The 13,239-nt window shown below is 36.8% G+C and overlaps 1 protein-coding gene across 8 annotated transcripts in view; it reads right to left on the bottom strand.

The window, feature by feature from the left end:
* The window catches only part of Cntln (centlein), a 253,782-nt gene that overhangs the window by 61,076 nt on the left and 179,467 nt on the right, over positions 1 to 13,239 (bottom strand). For 6 of the 8 annotated variants that reach the window (XM_036178204.1, XM_036178205.1, XM_036178208.1 and 3 more), the window contains 3 exons: positions 9,063 to 9,237; positions 4,328 to 4,421; positions 4,025 to 4,248 (listed from right to left, as the gene is read on the bottom strand). In XM_036178204.1, coding sequence (XP_036034097.1) covers positions 4,025 to 4,248; positions 4,328 to 4,421; positions 9,063 to 9,237 — 493 coding nt within the window. The remainder of the gene's footprint in view (positions 1 to 4,024; positions 4,249 to 4,327; positions 4,422 to 9,062; positions 9,238 to 13,239) is intronic. The other 2 variants (XM_036178206.1, XM_036178207.1) reach the window with 1 other exon arrangement.

Below are 13,239 nucleotides of genomic sequence, written 5' to 3'. Positions count from 1 at the left end.
GTGGACCCTCTGGATCACAAGTCAAAATAAACTTTCTCTGTAAGTGGCTTCTGGTCAGAGCAATAGCAAAGTAACTGACACATAGATTTATGTTGTGATCCTGAAGTTATCACTTTATATCCTGACCTTGGGCATCATATATTACAACTCCTTAGACTTAATTGCATTGCATACAAAACAATGGACACTGTCTCCTTTATAAAGCTTTATGATGAGCTAATAAAAAGAAAAAAAGGGCTGGAGAGATGGCTCAGAGGTTAAGAGCACCAACTGTTCTTCCAGAGGTCCTGAGTTCAATTCCCAGTACCCACATGGTGGCTCACAACCATCTGTAATGAGATTTGGTGCCCTCTTCTGTATACATAATAAATAAATAAATCTAAAAAAAAAAAGAAAAAAAAAAGAAAATGCCTACAAATTAGGTCCAATAATCATTGAATGAAAGATATCTGGTGTTTTGTTTTAAACATCACAGAAGCTAAGAGCACACAGGCTGCCACCAGACTGCTGAGTCTGGAACCCTGGTTTGCAACTTACAAGCCTGTGGTATTGGGTCAGCTATGAGCCCTGTCTTAGTGTCTCCATTTGTACAAAAGGATCAGTTGAGGAGTCGACTTCAGTGAATAGATGTCTGAAATAATGACTAATTTTTGTAATGAGCTTATAACAGCACTTGACACTTAACACATGAGAAAGTATTGGCAAATATTGTTTCTATTAAGAACACAGTATAATATTAAAAAAAAAATAGATCCATCCACACAGACTGGAGGTCATGCGTGGTTTTGTGGAAGAGAAAATCCTTTACTAGGACAGATGTTTGATGTAAGTAAACAAAAGATTATAAGGATAGGTTGGTTGAGCAAAACACAGTAAAGGATGTGAAAGATGCAGGCATGGCAATAGGTGCTCTCCCAATTAAGAAAAAAGAAAACCATATATTTAGGATAGAAGTTTGAGGAACAGTGAACACAATTTGTGATTTTTAAATGAATATTAATATAAAACACACATTAAAATACAGTCAAATACATAATAAATTGAGGACACTAAAGAACATAAAAATGGATAAAACAATCCCATTTTCAAAGTGTTTATAATATAAAAAGTAAACAGTTCTCATAAGAGAGCAACAGACAATTATCTACATACCACAAGAAAATATGATTATTTGCTTCTCTTTTATCACCCAATACTGAAGCTTATCCAAATGCTAACAAAAGCAGCTGGCAGTACCTTGTTAGTGGGTTGAGAACACTGGCCAGGATGGTGGGAAGTGTGTCCACAAAAACAGTCACTTTCCAATATGCTCATTATTTGTCATAGTCTAAAGCCCACGAAAACTGAATATTTTATCATGAGAGAATTTTATTATTATTTATTAATACTACACCTGGAGTTACATCTAGCCACTGACAGACTACTACAAGCAAAATGAGCAAGAGACAGGAGCATAGACCCTTCCTACAGCAAGACTCTGTGTCCTATTTTGAACATTCCATTCAACAACAGTATAATCCACTGCTTCAATTAAGTGTTCACAAAATGTTCAACATCAATTGCATTCTGGTACATAAAACAAACCTCAATGAAGTTAAAACCTTAGAGTATCTGCCTATTATGAAATCAAATATTAAAAAAAAACTGATAGCAGAGAGACAGAGGAATGTCTCCAAACACATTGAAGCTAAATAATATATTCCTCAGAATCCAAAAGTTAAAGAGGAGGAGTTGGAGAAGGAGCTCTTAAAATAAATAGAACTTAATAGAATGCTATATCTAAAACTTACATACTCTGTATGTTTTAGTAGCAGTAATTTTTGAAAAGAGCAATTCCAGTAGTACACAGTTCATTTGAAAAGATGATTCTGAATGTCAAGATCAAGAAGATACAATAGTAAGCCAGCATGGTGGTCACACCCTCTATCCCAGGACTATGGAGGTTGAGGAAGGAGGATCACCACTGAGCTTGAGGCCTGATACACAGTTGTCTCAAAAACAAACTGTCAACAGGAAGACTAGAATGAACCTAAAGCCAACAGAAGCACAAAATAATGCAATGTACTTGAGGAACACAAAACAGAAAAACTGAAACAAAAAGGTAACTCTTAAAAAACTAAGACAAAATTAACTGGATGTTGGCAAGATTAAGAAAAAGAGAAAAGAGAAGATAAAAATCAGAAATACCATAGGGTAGCCATTAAAGAGTTAAGCAAAACACAGGAACAAGCAGTGTTACTGGAGTTAACAGGACAAAAAGCATCCATAAAATTCACTAAATCAACAGGTCAACATAAGGGAAAATACCACGAGTATCTTAGGAGACAACAAAGAATTATTAAACTAAACTTAAAATTCTTAAGGGTGTGGTGGCACATATCTTCAATATCAGCAAGTTGTGGGCAGAGACAGGAGGATCTTTGTGAGTTCCAGGCAGACACAGTGACACTCTGTCTCTAAAACAGCAGCAAACAAAATCAAAGAAAGCCCAAATCTTTGTAGTTAAAAGTCCACCAAAAGTTAAGAAAAGAAGGTAGCTTTAACTTGGTATGTTATCTACTAAGTACACACCAAAGTACACGTCATACATGGAGGTGGACCTTAAATATAGCAACCTACATACAATGCAGCTGCTTTACAAAGCTGTATATTAATGATTTACCTTTTAATTTTGTTTATATCATTTTGTAAGTGAAAAAGTATCTGTAAATTGCTTTATTAAAAATACACTCAAGACATTTCTTTTTGTAAACACAGTCATATATTTCATTAGTATACAGACTTGTTTTATTTAATAAATGGTAATAATATTTTAAAATTAATTCCTGTATGATGGATAATAAGTCTAAAGTGTTAGATATGTTTGCCTATTTTATACCTTCATACCTAATATTACAGATAAAATTCTCAGATGATAGGCAACCCACAGAAAAAAATAAAGAGTAGATTAGGATGTAGCATACTTTCAATGTTTTTTCAGAGTTGATTTGTATTTTGATTATATAACTGTCATTACTCAAGTTGAAGCTTTATGTTAATGTCTAATGCAAAATGGCAGAAGTATGTTTGTTTATGACCATTTTGGAAATTCTGTTCAGAATTTAAGCATTTTTGTTTTTTAAACTCTAATAACTAATCCTAACAGTGATTTTAAAAATCAACATTCTAACACAATACAATTCAATAATATCCTAATTTGAAACCAACAAATTGAAGAACCATGGTAAGCAAATAGTTTTAAAAGTCTTTGATTTTTGTAATTAAAGCATCGTGTTTCTATAAGTACAAAATCTTTATATGTACAATAAGAACATTTAAGTCATAACATACAACAGCCTGGATTCTGTGCCAACTTATTTCAGGTAGTATCTGCTGGTGTACCTCAGATCCATTACACCTTTGGTTTTAATATTTGGTGACTTCACATTCAGACACCTTTTGCTGTCACCAAATTGATCATGGCCTCCACATGAAGTTCTGGGGCTCCATGTGGGATTGTGAGACATAATTTAAGGAGACCGAATCTGTATTAACACCTCAAATGTTTTTAAATTTGTACATAAGTCTAACACAAAGGGAAATTAAAATCACATGTAAAATAAAATACATGTTCAATGTAGAGACCCATAGAGGTTTCCTAATGAAAACATACTCAGGGTCTGAGAATTTGCTTGCTTTATCCAGCAGGGCAGCATAAAGGGATGACTGGGCTATGGATGTGGCTACCAGGTATTTGGAAGAGTCTGCACTTGGCTGTGTGGTATGCTCTGATCTAGCAAGGGGAGGTCTTTTGCCCTGCCCCTTGGCATTGTTATAAAAAGCCCTTTTGAAGAGACAGAAGGAACCAGGATTTTGATCCAGGTCTACTGGAAGCTATCCTGTGTTTTTGTCTGTCTCCTCTCCGCTATCTTTCTATCTGAAAGTTTCTTATCCCTCTTCTCCTCACAGCGACCCTTAAAAGCTGGGAGCTGGCTTCCCACAGTTCAACATATCTATTATAATGTAGTCTTAGTGTTCTCTTTACCTTTATTGTCTGTCTGCTGGTCTGAAATCGTTGATCGGATATCTGCTGTTGATGGAGGAGTTTCTCGTTTGCTTCTTTATATTCCTTAGCAGATGACTCTGCTGCTTTCTTGGCATTATGAAGCAAACTGTTCTGTTGCTGTAAGGCTATAATCCGTTCTCGTAATAAAATAGTGTTGCTACTGGACTTTTGGGCAGGTATATTTTTGCACTTTTCTCTGTTAACTAAAAAAAAATTGCTCATAATTTTAAAAGATCAGATTACATTTCTAAAGACACTGTTAGTTTCTTATTACACTCTTACCTCTGGCAGGAACCACTGTATGTACACTCTTCTGCATGTTTCCACTCTTCTTTTGAAAAGCTATTTTCTTAGTATTCTTATAATGAGAAATATCCTAAATTTGAAAGTTCCAGAAAAAATTGGTTACTACTCAATGACATTGTCAAACAAATTCACATGTCACTTAGAGTATATTTAAGTAGACAAAATGTGCAGACAACAAAATTCTATAATTGATTCCTCAATTATATACTCAGAAATCAATCTGAATTTATATTTTAATATGTACAATATATTTAATGTTGAACTACCAGGTAGAAGATATAGACATGAAATCAATTGAAAAGAAGTAGAATTTAACCTATGGACAGTTGTAAAAAGTAGGAATAAATAAATAAAGCAAGGGCAATAAGACATGGCTAGTTAACAATGCAGTCTCCTAGCCTGGGTGCTTGCTTTGGAGGCTTCTCTGTTTTGCTTGAATGTAGACATGAGATGCTGAGGGCAAATGAAGCTCAGAGAGCGATAACAACTTTTTTCTTGCTTTCATGCTAGGAGAGGTGGCTCATATTTGGGAGACCAAGACAAGAAGATCACCTCAAGCTGCAGACCAGCTGGTCTTACATGGGGAGCTTCAAGCCAGCCTGGCTTCCAGGAGCTGAATGGGGGTATTATGTGTGACATCAGTGCCCCGCTGTTTTCTGTGTCTCTTCCAGGAACCAGTAGTGAAAGACTTCCTATCCCACTACATCTGCTAAACACTGTTTATTTTCCTGAGATTAGTATCTAAGAGTATGACATCCGGGTTGCAGTTACACTTTGATATAAGTGGTAGTTATAGTTTTTCCAGAAACTATCAGGGAATTTTCTGGAATAATACACTGTTGCATTCCAAAATCAAACCAGCAAAGCCTGATCACAACTTCCTCTGCATTTTTGTCAGCTCTTGGGATTGTCATTATATTCATTGAGCTGTCCTTTGTGAGCCTAACCTAAATTTCCTAAAAGGCTAGTGATGCTGAATAACTTTTTGTGTACTTATTTGCCACTCAGGTATCTTTTGGGGTGAACTGTCTGTTCATGCCCTGCCCACTCCCAATTGTATTTATGGCTGGAGTTTGAGAGTTCTTTATGTGACTCAACATGTGAAACCTTCATCAGATACTGGGTACCAGCCATGCTGTCTCACCTTCTAAGCAGGAACTTTCGCTTTGCAAAAGTTAATTTTAATGTAATCTAACTTATGGATTTTGGATTAGTATCAGGTCTAAAAATTCTTTATTCATCAAACCCTAGTTCTGAAGATTTTTATCTTACATTTCCTTCAATGAGTTTTATAATGTAAATGGCATCCTTTTATACATTATACATCAAGTTAACTTATACATAAGATTTGAAGTTTAGGTATATATTCCTGTTTTTGCTTAGGAATAGCCAACTGATCCTGATATTTGTCAAAAAGACTACACTTCCTTAATTGAAATAGTCATTTCATCTTCATCAAAGATCAGTTGCTAAAAATTAAGCAAATTTACTTCTACAGTCAGAATTTAACTATGTGAATAATAAAGCTTCCTACCCTCTGAGATATATGGTATCATCTCATTTTATAATGGAACCAATTTGGGGGAATGAGGGTTTATGCTACCCTCTGTGGGGCAAATAAAAACCAGATTTTTCAGTTTTGTAATTTTTATTTGGATTTTTCAATATTTTTATTTCTTTGCTGAGACTCTTTATTAACAGGCTCTGTTTTTTTCTTTCTTGTTGTAACCTGTCCATAATTACCCATTGAAGCACTTTACAATGACAGTTGGTTTAAAATGAATATCATATATATCATATACACCATATCTACTGTCAGGCTTTTGTCTTTTGTTGATTGATTTTTCTTATACAAGCTGCACTATCATTTGTTCTTAATATGATGAGTGATTTCCACCTTGAATATTTGGGGTACTGTGTGAAGACTCTTGATATTATTTGTATTTTGTTGGAACAGACTTCTCCAGGCACACTGTTGAGACAAGAAGCACAACATAACTATACAAGTGGAGAGTGGAAGTCCAGGCTCTAGAGACACTGGAGTTGAAGAGGGGCAGGCACATCATTACAGCTTTGCAGGGTGGAGGTTCAGGCTCTGCAATGGGCCTCTGCCTTTACTACTGAAGCTGGAAGACAGTCAGTCTTGTTAGTGCTCCCACCCGGCCTACTATGACAACACAAGGAGGCTTGGGGGCTTGTCAGGTATGAAGTAATGCAAGCTGTCTTCTCGCTGCTTGGCTCATGTCATCACCTGCTAGGAAAGACAGGGGATCTCCAGATGGTGACAGATGTTCAGGACTTATCTGTAGTCTCCATGCAATGAAGAAGAAGGGGTCAAGGCTCCGCTGGGGTCCTCTAACACTTTACGCAGATAGAAGGAGGAGAGATAAGAGCTGCCTCCTTACAAATGACAGCAGGTCTGGGGATCCAATAGTCTTTGATGTTGGAGGTAGAAGTGGAGTTGTATTTTCCATGGTGTTTAGCTGATATAAGGTAGTTATTATGTAAAGTTTTCTGTCTTGCTAGGATAACTCTCTCATCATCCTCTGACTGGAAAGAGCACAGTGTAACTAGGGACTTTTATTGTCTCCATTTATTACAGTTCACAGGTTGCGGGTGTCTCAGTGTCTAAGCCAGTACACAGGGAACTCAGAGAATTCAACACTATGTTTAACCTCAAGACCTGAGGTTCCCTGCTGTGGGATGGTCTTTATGTGAAATGTGTTGCTCTGATTGGTTAAAATAAATAATGTGCTGATTGGCCAGTAGCAGGCAGGAAGGATAGAGTAGGCGGGACAAGGAGGAGGAGAATTGTGGGAAGTGGAAGGCTGGGTGGAGAGACTGCCAGCCACTGCCATGACAAGGAAGATGTAAGGTACTGGTAAGCCACAAGCCATGTGGCAACTTATAGACTAACAGAAATGGGTTAATGTAAGATAGAAGAACTAGATACCAGGAAGCCTGCCACGGCTATACAGTTTATAAGTAATATAAATGTCTGAGTGATTATTTTGTATGTGGGTTGTGGGACTGTGGGGGCTTGGTGGCACCTGGAGAAAAGCTCTCCAACTATGGTTCCAATCTAATTTCTTCCTTTTCTTTCAAATTTCAGAGTAGTCTGTATCTCTATCTTCCTATCTACATAAGGGGAAAATGGATAAATTGGACCATATTAGAATTAATATGTTATTTAAAAATGACCATCTAGTAAGGCAAAAGGCATAGGAAAAGATACATATATAAATGTTGATGGAGTCTAATTTTTTAAATGTACTGAAATATATATTATATACATATATACATATATATGTATATATATATGTGTGTGTGTGTGTGTGTGTGTGTATCCCATACCTGACATACTCTATATACAAGAAAAATATAGATAATTTGCTTATAAAATAAACATAAAAAGCAGTTTAGTAAAAAATTACAAATGGCCAATAACCACAAAGAAAAGACTCAATATCTTGGTAATCAAAGAACACCTTCAGTGATGAACCTCGAAACACTTAAGTGGCTGAAATGAGAGTATGTAGCATACTAAGTGTGTATTAGAGATTTACATCACCACCTGGGGTGTGCAGAGAAGTGGTCTCATACTTAAGCAAGTAAAAAGTGCCAACCATAATCTCAGAAACTTATCATCCAAGGAGCAGTAATTTATATTTTAGTTTTACTACAGAAATGTCCACATTTATACAATGAATGGAATATACAAGAATATTCATTGCAACATTATTTGCAGAAAATATGAAAGGAAGCCTCTCAAATTCCAACAGTATATTTGACAATGTGTGGCACATTCAGACAATGAAATACTATTTACAGAACTAAAAGTGAATGAATTCTGAGTTTGGTAGTGAAGAAGAGGAGCCAGGCACCAGAGGCTTTCCATGACCTACTTCATAAAGCAGCAGAGAAGGAACTTAATCATAACCCGAAAAAAGGAAGTGACTGAATTAAAGTCAAGATAATGGTTATTCCAGAGGTTGGTGAGAGAGCCTAATATTTTCCAAACACATTGGCTATAATTTGGTTATTTATTTTCTGTTAAAATCATATGCAGATTTAATCAAAGGGATTTACATTTGCTTGCCATGTCAATGAGAACTTGAGTTTCTTCTGTTTACAAACTCATGAGGCTGCACATGTATAACTACAACTAAACAAAACAGTCCATCAGGGAATGTGTAAAAAATAGCACCAACAAAAAAGGTTTAAAAAATTTTTTGTAAACTAGGGTCTCTCACTATGTAAACTAGGTTAGGCTGGCCTAACACCCTTGATCCTCCTGCCTCAGCCCCAAATAGTAATTTCAGTAGAAACCTCATATTTATCATTAGTCAGGTAACAGGAGAATAGTAAGAATAAACAACTTTATCATAATGAAAGCTAAAACACAGCATAAATTTCCTATTATATTTCATATTCTTAAAAACATTTACAAGCTTATTATTAGTTTTTCATTATTTCCTTTGTCTAAGAATACCTTAAGATTTATAAGTACAGTGTTTATTTTCATTTTATCTTGCAAATATAGCAAACTAGTTTTGAAAATGATTTAAAAGTGAGTATTTTTACTGTCTACTTTCAAGAAGACAGACAATTTTTAGGTACTGAAATTTAATCAATGGCATGAGTATCGATTTAAGTTATATAGAGAGGACAAAGTTAAGGTCATAGCGTAACTCCGCTAAGCTCCAGTTACCTTCAGGGCCTTGCCCTCTTCTCGTGAGCCTGTCTGCATTGCCCTTTGCTGAGCACAGCTGTCTTCTGTTACATCTGTTTCTTTCTGGTCTCCATCATCTTCTATAGGGCTTATTTTCTCAGATGTTTCCACAATAATTGTTCCCAAATTTTGAGAATGTGTCTCAGAATCACTGCTTTAAATAAAAAAAGTGGGGGGAGGCGGTGAGGCTACAAACCCCAACAAAACATATTCACATATACACTTCTCTAAATTTGATGGCTGTGGTGGTATTGTGTTCCCTGAAATATTTGCACCCTAATAAATTTATCTGGGGTCAGAGACAGAACAGCCACAATATTAAACATAGAGGATAGGCAGTGGTAGCACACACCTTTAATCCTAGCATTCCAGAGGCAGAAATCCATCTGTTCAAGGATACAGCCAAGCATGGTGACTCATGCCTTTAATCTCAGGGAGTGATGGCAGAAAGAGAAAGATATATAAGGCGTGAAGACCAGAAACTAGCAGCATTTGGCTGGTTAAGCTTTTAGGCTTTGGAGCAGCAGATCAGCTAAAATTCATCTGGATGAAGACTGAGAGGCTTCTAGTCTCAAGAAACAGGATCAGCTGAGGAACTGGCGAGGTGAGGAAGCTGTGGCTTGTTCTGCTTCTCTGATCTTCCAGCATTCACCCCAATAACTGGCCTCAGGTTTGATTTTATTAATAAGAACTTTTAAGATCACTGCTACATCAGATGCCTAATGTTGGTGGTACAAATTCATGAAAAAGCCGCTTGCCTATGACCTTGCAGGTCCCAGCTCAGGCCTGAGCTACACTCAGCCGGTTGTGGTGGCACATGCCAGTAGGATTTACTGAAGAAGGCAGAGGTAGAAGGATCCTGAGTTTGAGGCCAATCTAGGAGAAGCTTCAGCCAGGGCTGAGCCACAAACAGTGGTGGGAGCAAGGAGGCAGTGACTGCTGCTCCAAGTTGCTGGCTTCTTCTCATCATGTTGGTGACTGCAATGATGCTGCTATCTGGGACAAAGGGTTTACCACTGCTTGTTCAGAGAAGAATTGCCAAGACCATCGTGTTACAAGAAAGCATCGACAAAGGTCAGTTTGGAAAAGTTGGGCAAGACAAATGGTAGGGAGAAATTGCTGGGAAGATTTTCTCTTCTATGGAAGAACACTCATTGTTCCGAGAGACAGACATTTATCAGACTGTGATTGTTCCAAACCACAGAGGAGGAGGCACCAAAAAAAAAAAAAGTCTACAGGTAACCATGACCTTATCTAACAGTGACTTTGAAATCTTCAAAAGGATGACAGGATCCCACAATGATGATTCCACATGGACTATGGTAATGCCATTAAGCTGATTAACACCATGGAAAGATCAGCTTTGGACTACAAAATGCTCAGGACAATTTCAAGATGGCTAGCTGAGATGATCCAGCCTGATGGACTACTTGAACAAGGACTTGAAACAAGCCCTGCATTTTCCCATTATGCAGAGACTGAACAAATGATACAGCTAACTCTCCCAGGACTTGACAATTAACCCCAAAAATTTTCCTTTTCAGGATTCCCCTAAAGATGTCTTCACCCCCAGAAAGTAGGAAGTAATTTTAAGAAAATGATGCCCACATTCCCAAAAGATGGGATGGGAGGTTTTTGGTCATTTAATAAGTTATGGATATTGTTATTGTTTATGATGGTTGGTTACAAGTTATTAATTATTAATGGTCAGGAAAAAAGCTGAACAAGAAGGTTATATTCAGAGGTTTTGTTTAAAAAAATAAAAATAAAAAGAATATAGATATGATATATGAATCTACTCTGAGAAAAAAGATAAAGAATAATAGGATAAATGGATAGATCACTGAATCTACTGTAAAATGAAAAAGGGAAAGATATGATAATGACAAAGGGTAGACTACTGAATCTATTATGAAAAGAAAAAAATAAACTATAGATATGATAAAAAAAGGTCAATTATTGAATCTACATTTAAAAAGGAACTACTTGTTTTAAATAGAATAAGTCATGAAAATTTTTTTGTCTGACTTTATCAAATGCTACTGTTATATATTAATGGAGTTTTTATCTGAATCTGTCAAATGTTAATGGACTAGACATTGTTAATGTAATTCTTGAATGTATATATTGTAAATAACTTATAGGTTATCTTCTTTAATTTTAGACAAAAAAGGGGAAATGTGGTGGTATTGTGTTCCCAGAAATATTGTGAACCCAAATAAACTTATCTGGGGTCAGAGACAGAACAGCCACAATATTAAACATAGAGGATAGGAAGTGGTAGCACAGACCTTAATCCTAGCATTCCAGAGGCAGAAATCCATCTGTTCAAGGATACAGCCAAGCATGGTGACTCACGCCTTTAATACCAGAAAGTGAGCCTTTAATCTCAGGGTGGGATGGCAGAAAGAGAAAGATATATAAGGCGTGAAGACCAGAAACTAGCAGCATTTGGCTGGTTAAGCTTTTAGGTTTCTAGCAACAGTTCAGCTGAGATTCATTCTGGATGAGGACTGAGAGGCTTCCAGTCTCAGGAAACAGGATCAGCTGAGGAACTGGTTAGATGAGGTAGCTGTGGCTTGAACTGCTTCTCTGATCTTCCAGCATTCACCCCAATACCTGGCTTGCGTTTGTTCTTATTAATAAGACCTGTTAGGATTCCTGCTACAGATGGCCCAATGGTATTATAACATAGATCTCATTGGTTCTCAGTATTAAAATCCATTTACACTTCTACAGTCTTAAAGAATTTCATCTGGCATCAGACTCCCACTAGCACTCCTGCAGCACAGAAAGCGTGTGCTGCCTCTCTGTCAGTTTCTGAGGCCGGGCACACAGAGTTTAATTATTTCTTTTTAACCGAAAAATTTCCCACCAAGAATAAAAATTTTATCTCTTGGGCTTCTACCATGGGCTATAGTCTCATTGCTTACGATGGAAATAGTTCATCCATTAGGAACCAGGGGCTTTGGTCAAGTGAGCATTAAAGGGGTAACTCAATAAAATGGGGTACCAATCTGAAAACACTGCCTCCTGTCACTTGCATCATCCTAACGATTTGGAAAATGAAATCAAATTAGAACACACACTTAGTAGTGATGTGTTCAGCAGAAAAACAAATTAAGCCATGAAGAGATTAGACATTTTGAAGGTCATTTACTAGCCATCACAGACAAGCAAATTAAAACATTAAGAGGCCATCTCACTCCAGACACAATAGAAGTCATTTCAAAAAAAGAGTAACAAATTTTGGCAAAGATGTCAACAAAAGAGAACTCTCATATAATACCTATGAGAATGAAAACTATTCCAAATCACTGGGGAAATCAGCATAAAAGTTCATAAAATAAAACTAGATCTCCCATGCAATCCAGCTAGACCACTTTTGGGTACTTACCTAAAGGACTTCAAGTCTATATACCAAAGAAATACTTGCATAATGTTCCCATAGCACTACTCACAATAGCTAAGTAATGGAAGCAAACTGAGTGTCCATCAACACAGGAATGGATGAAGATGATGTTATATAAAAGACACAGTGAAATTCTTTTCCATCCGGAAGAATGAAGTGTTGTTTAGAAGAAAATGGATGCAACTGGAGATAATCACTAAGTGATAAAGTCATTCTCAGAAAGACAAATCCCATGTTTTCTCTTATTCACAAATAAAAGCACATCTGACATGATACTAGATGTGGTGGTTTAAATAAGAATGGCTCACATAGGCTCATATATTTGAATGCTTATCATCAGGAAGCAGAACTGTTTAAAAGGATCAGGAATATTAGAGGGGTGTGGCCTTGTTGGAGTAGATGTGGCCATGTTGGAGGAAGTGTATTACTGAAGTTTCAAAGCCGATGCCAGGCCCAATCTCTCTTTCTGCTGAGGATCAGAATGTAAAGCTCTCAGCTTCTTCTCCAGTACCATGCCTGCCTGCATGTTCCCGGCCATGATGATAATAAACTAAGCCTCTGAAACTGTAAGCAAGCCTCTGATTAAATGTTGTTTTTTTTCTTTTTTATAATGGTTACTCTGGTCATGGTGCCTCTTCACAGCAATGGAACAGAGACTAAAACACTAGGTGTGAAACTATTTAGGGAAACAACAGAAAGTAAAGGTGAGAATGGGTAGAATATGCTCAGAGCATATCAGAGACT

The sequence above is a fragment of the Onychomys torridus genome, chromosome 2 (assembly GCF_903995425.1).
Source record: "Onychomys torridus chromosome 2, mOncTor1.1, whole genome shotgun sequence".
Lineage (NCBI taxonomy): Eukaryota > Metazoa > Chordata > Mammalia > Rodentia > Cricetidae > Onychomys > Onychomys torridus.
The sequence above is the reverse complement of the archived record's forward strand: the minus strand, read 5'-3'. Positions and strand labels throughout refer to the sequence as shown.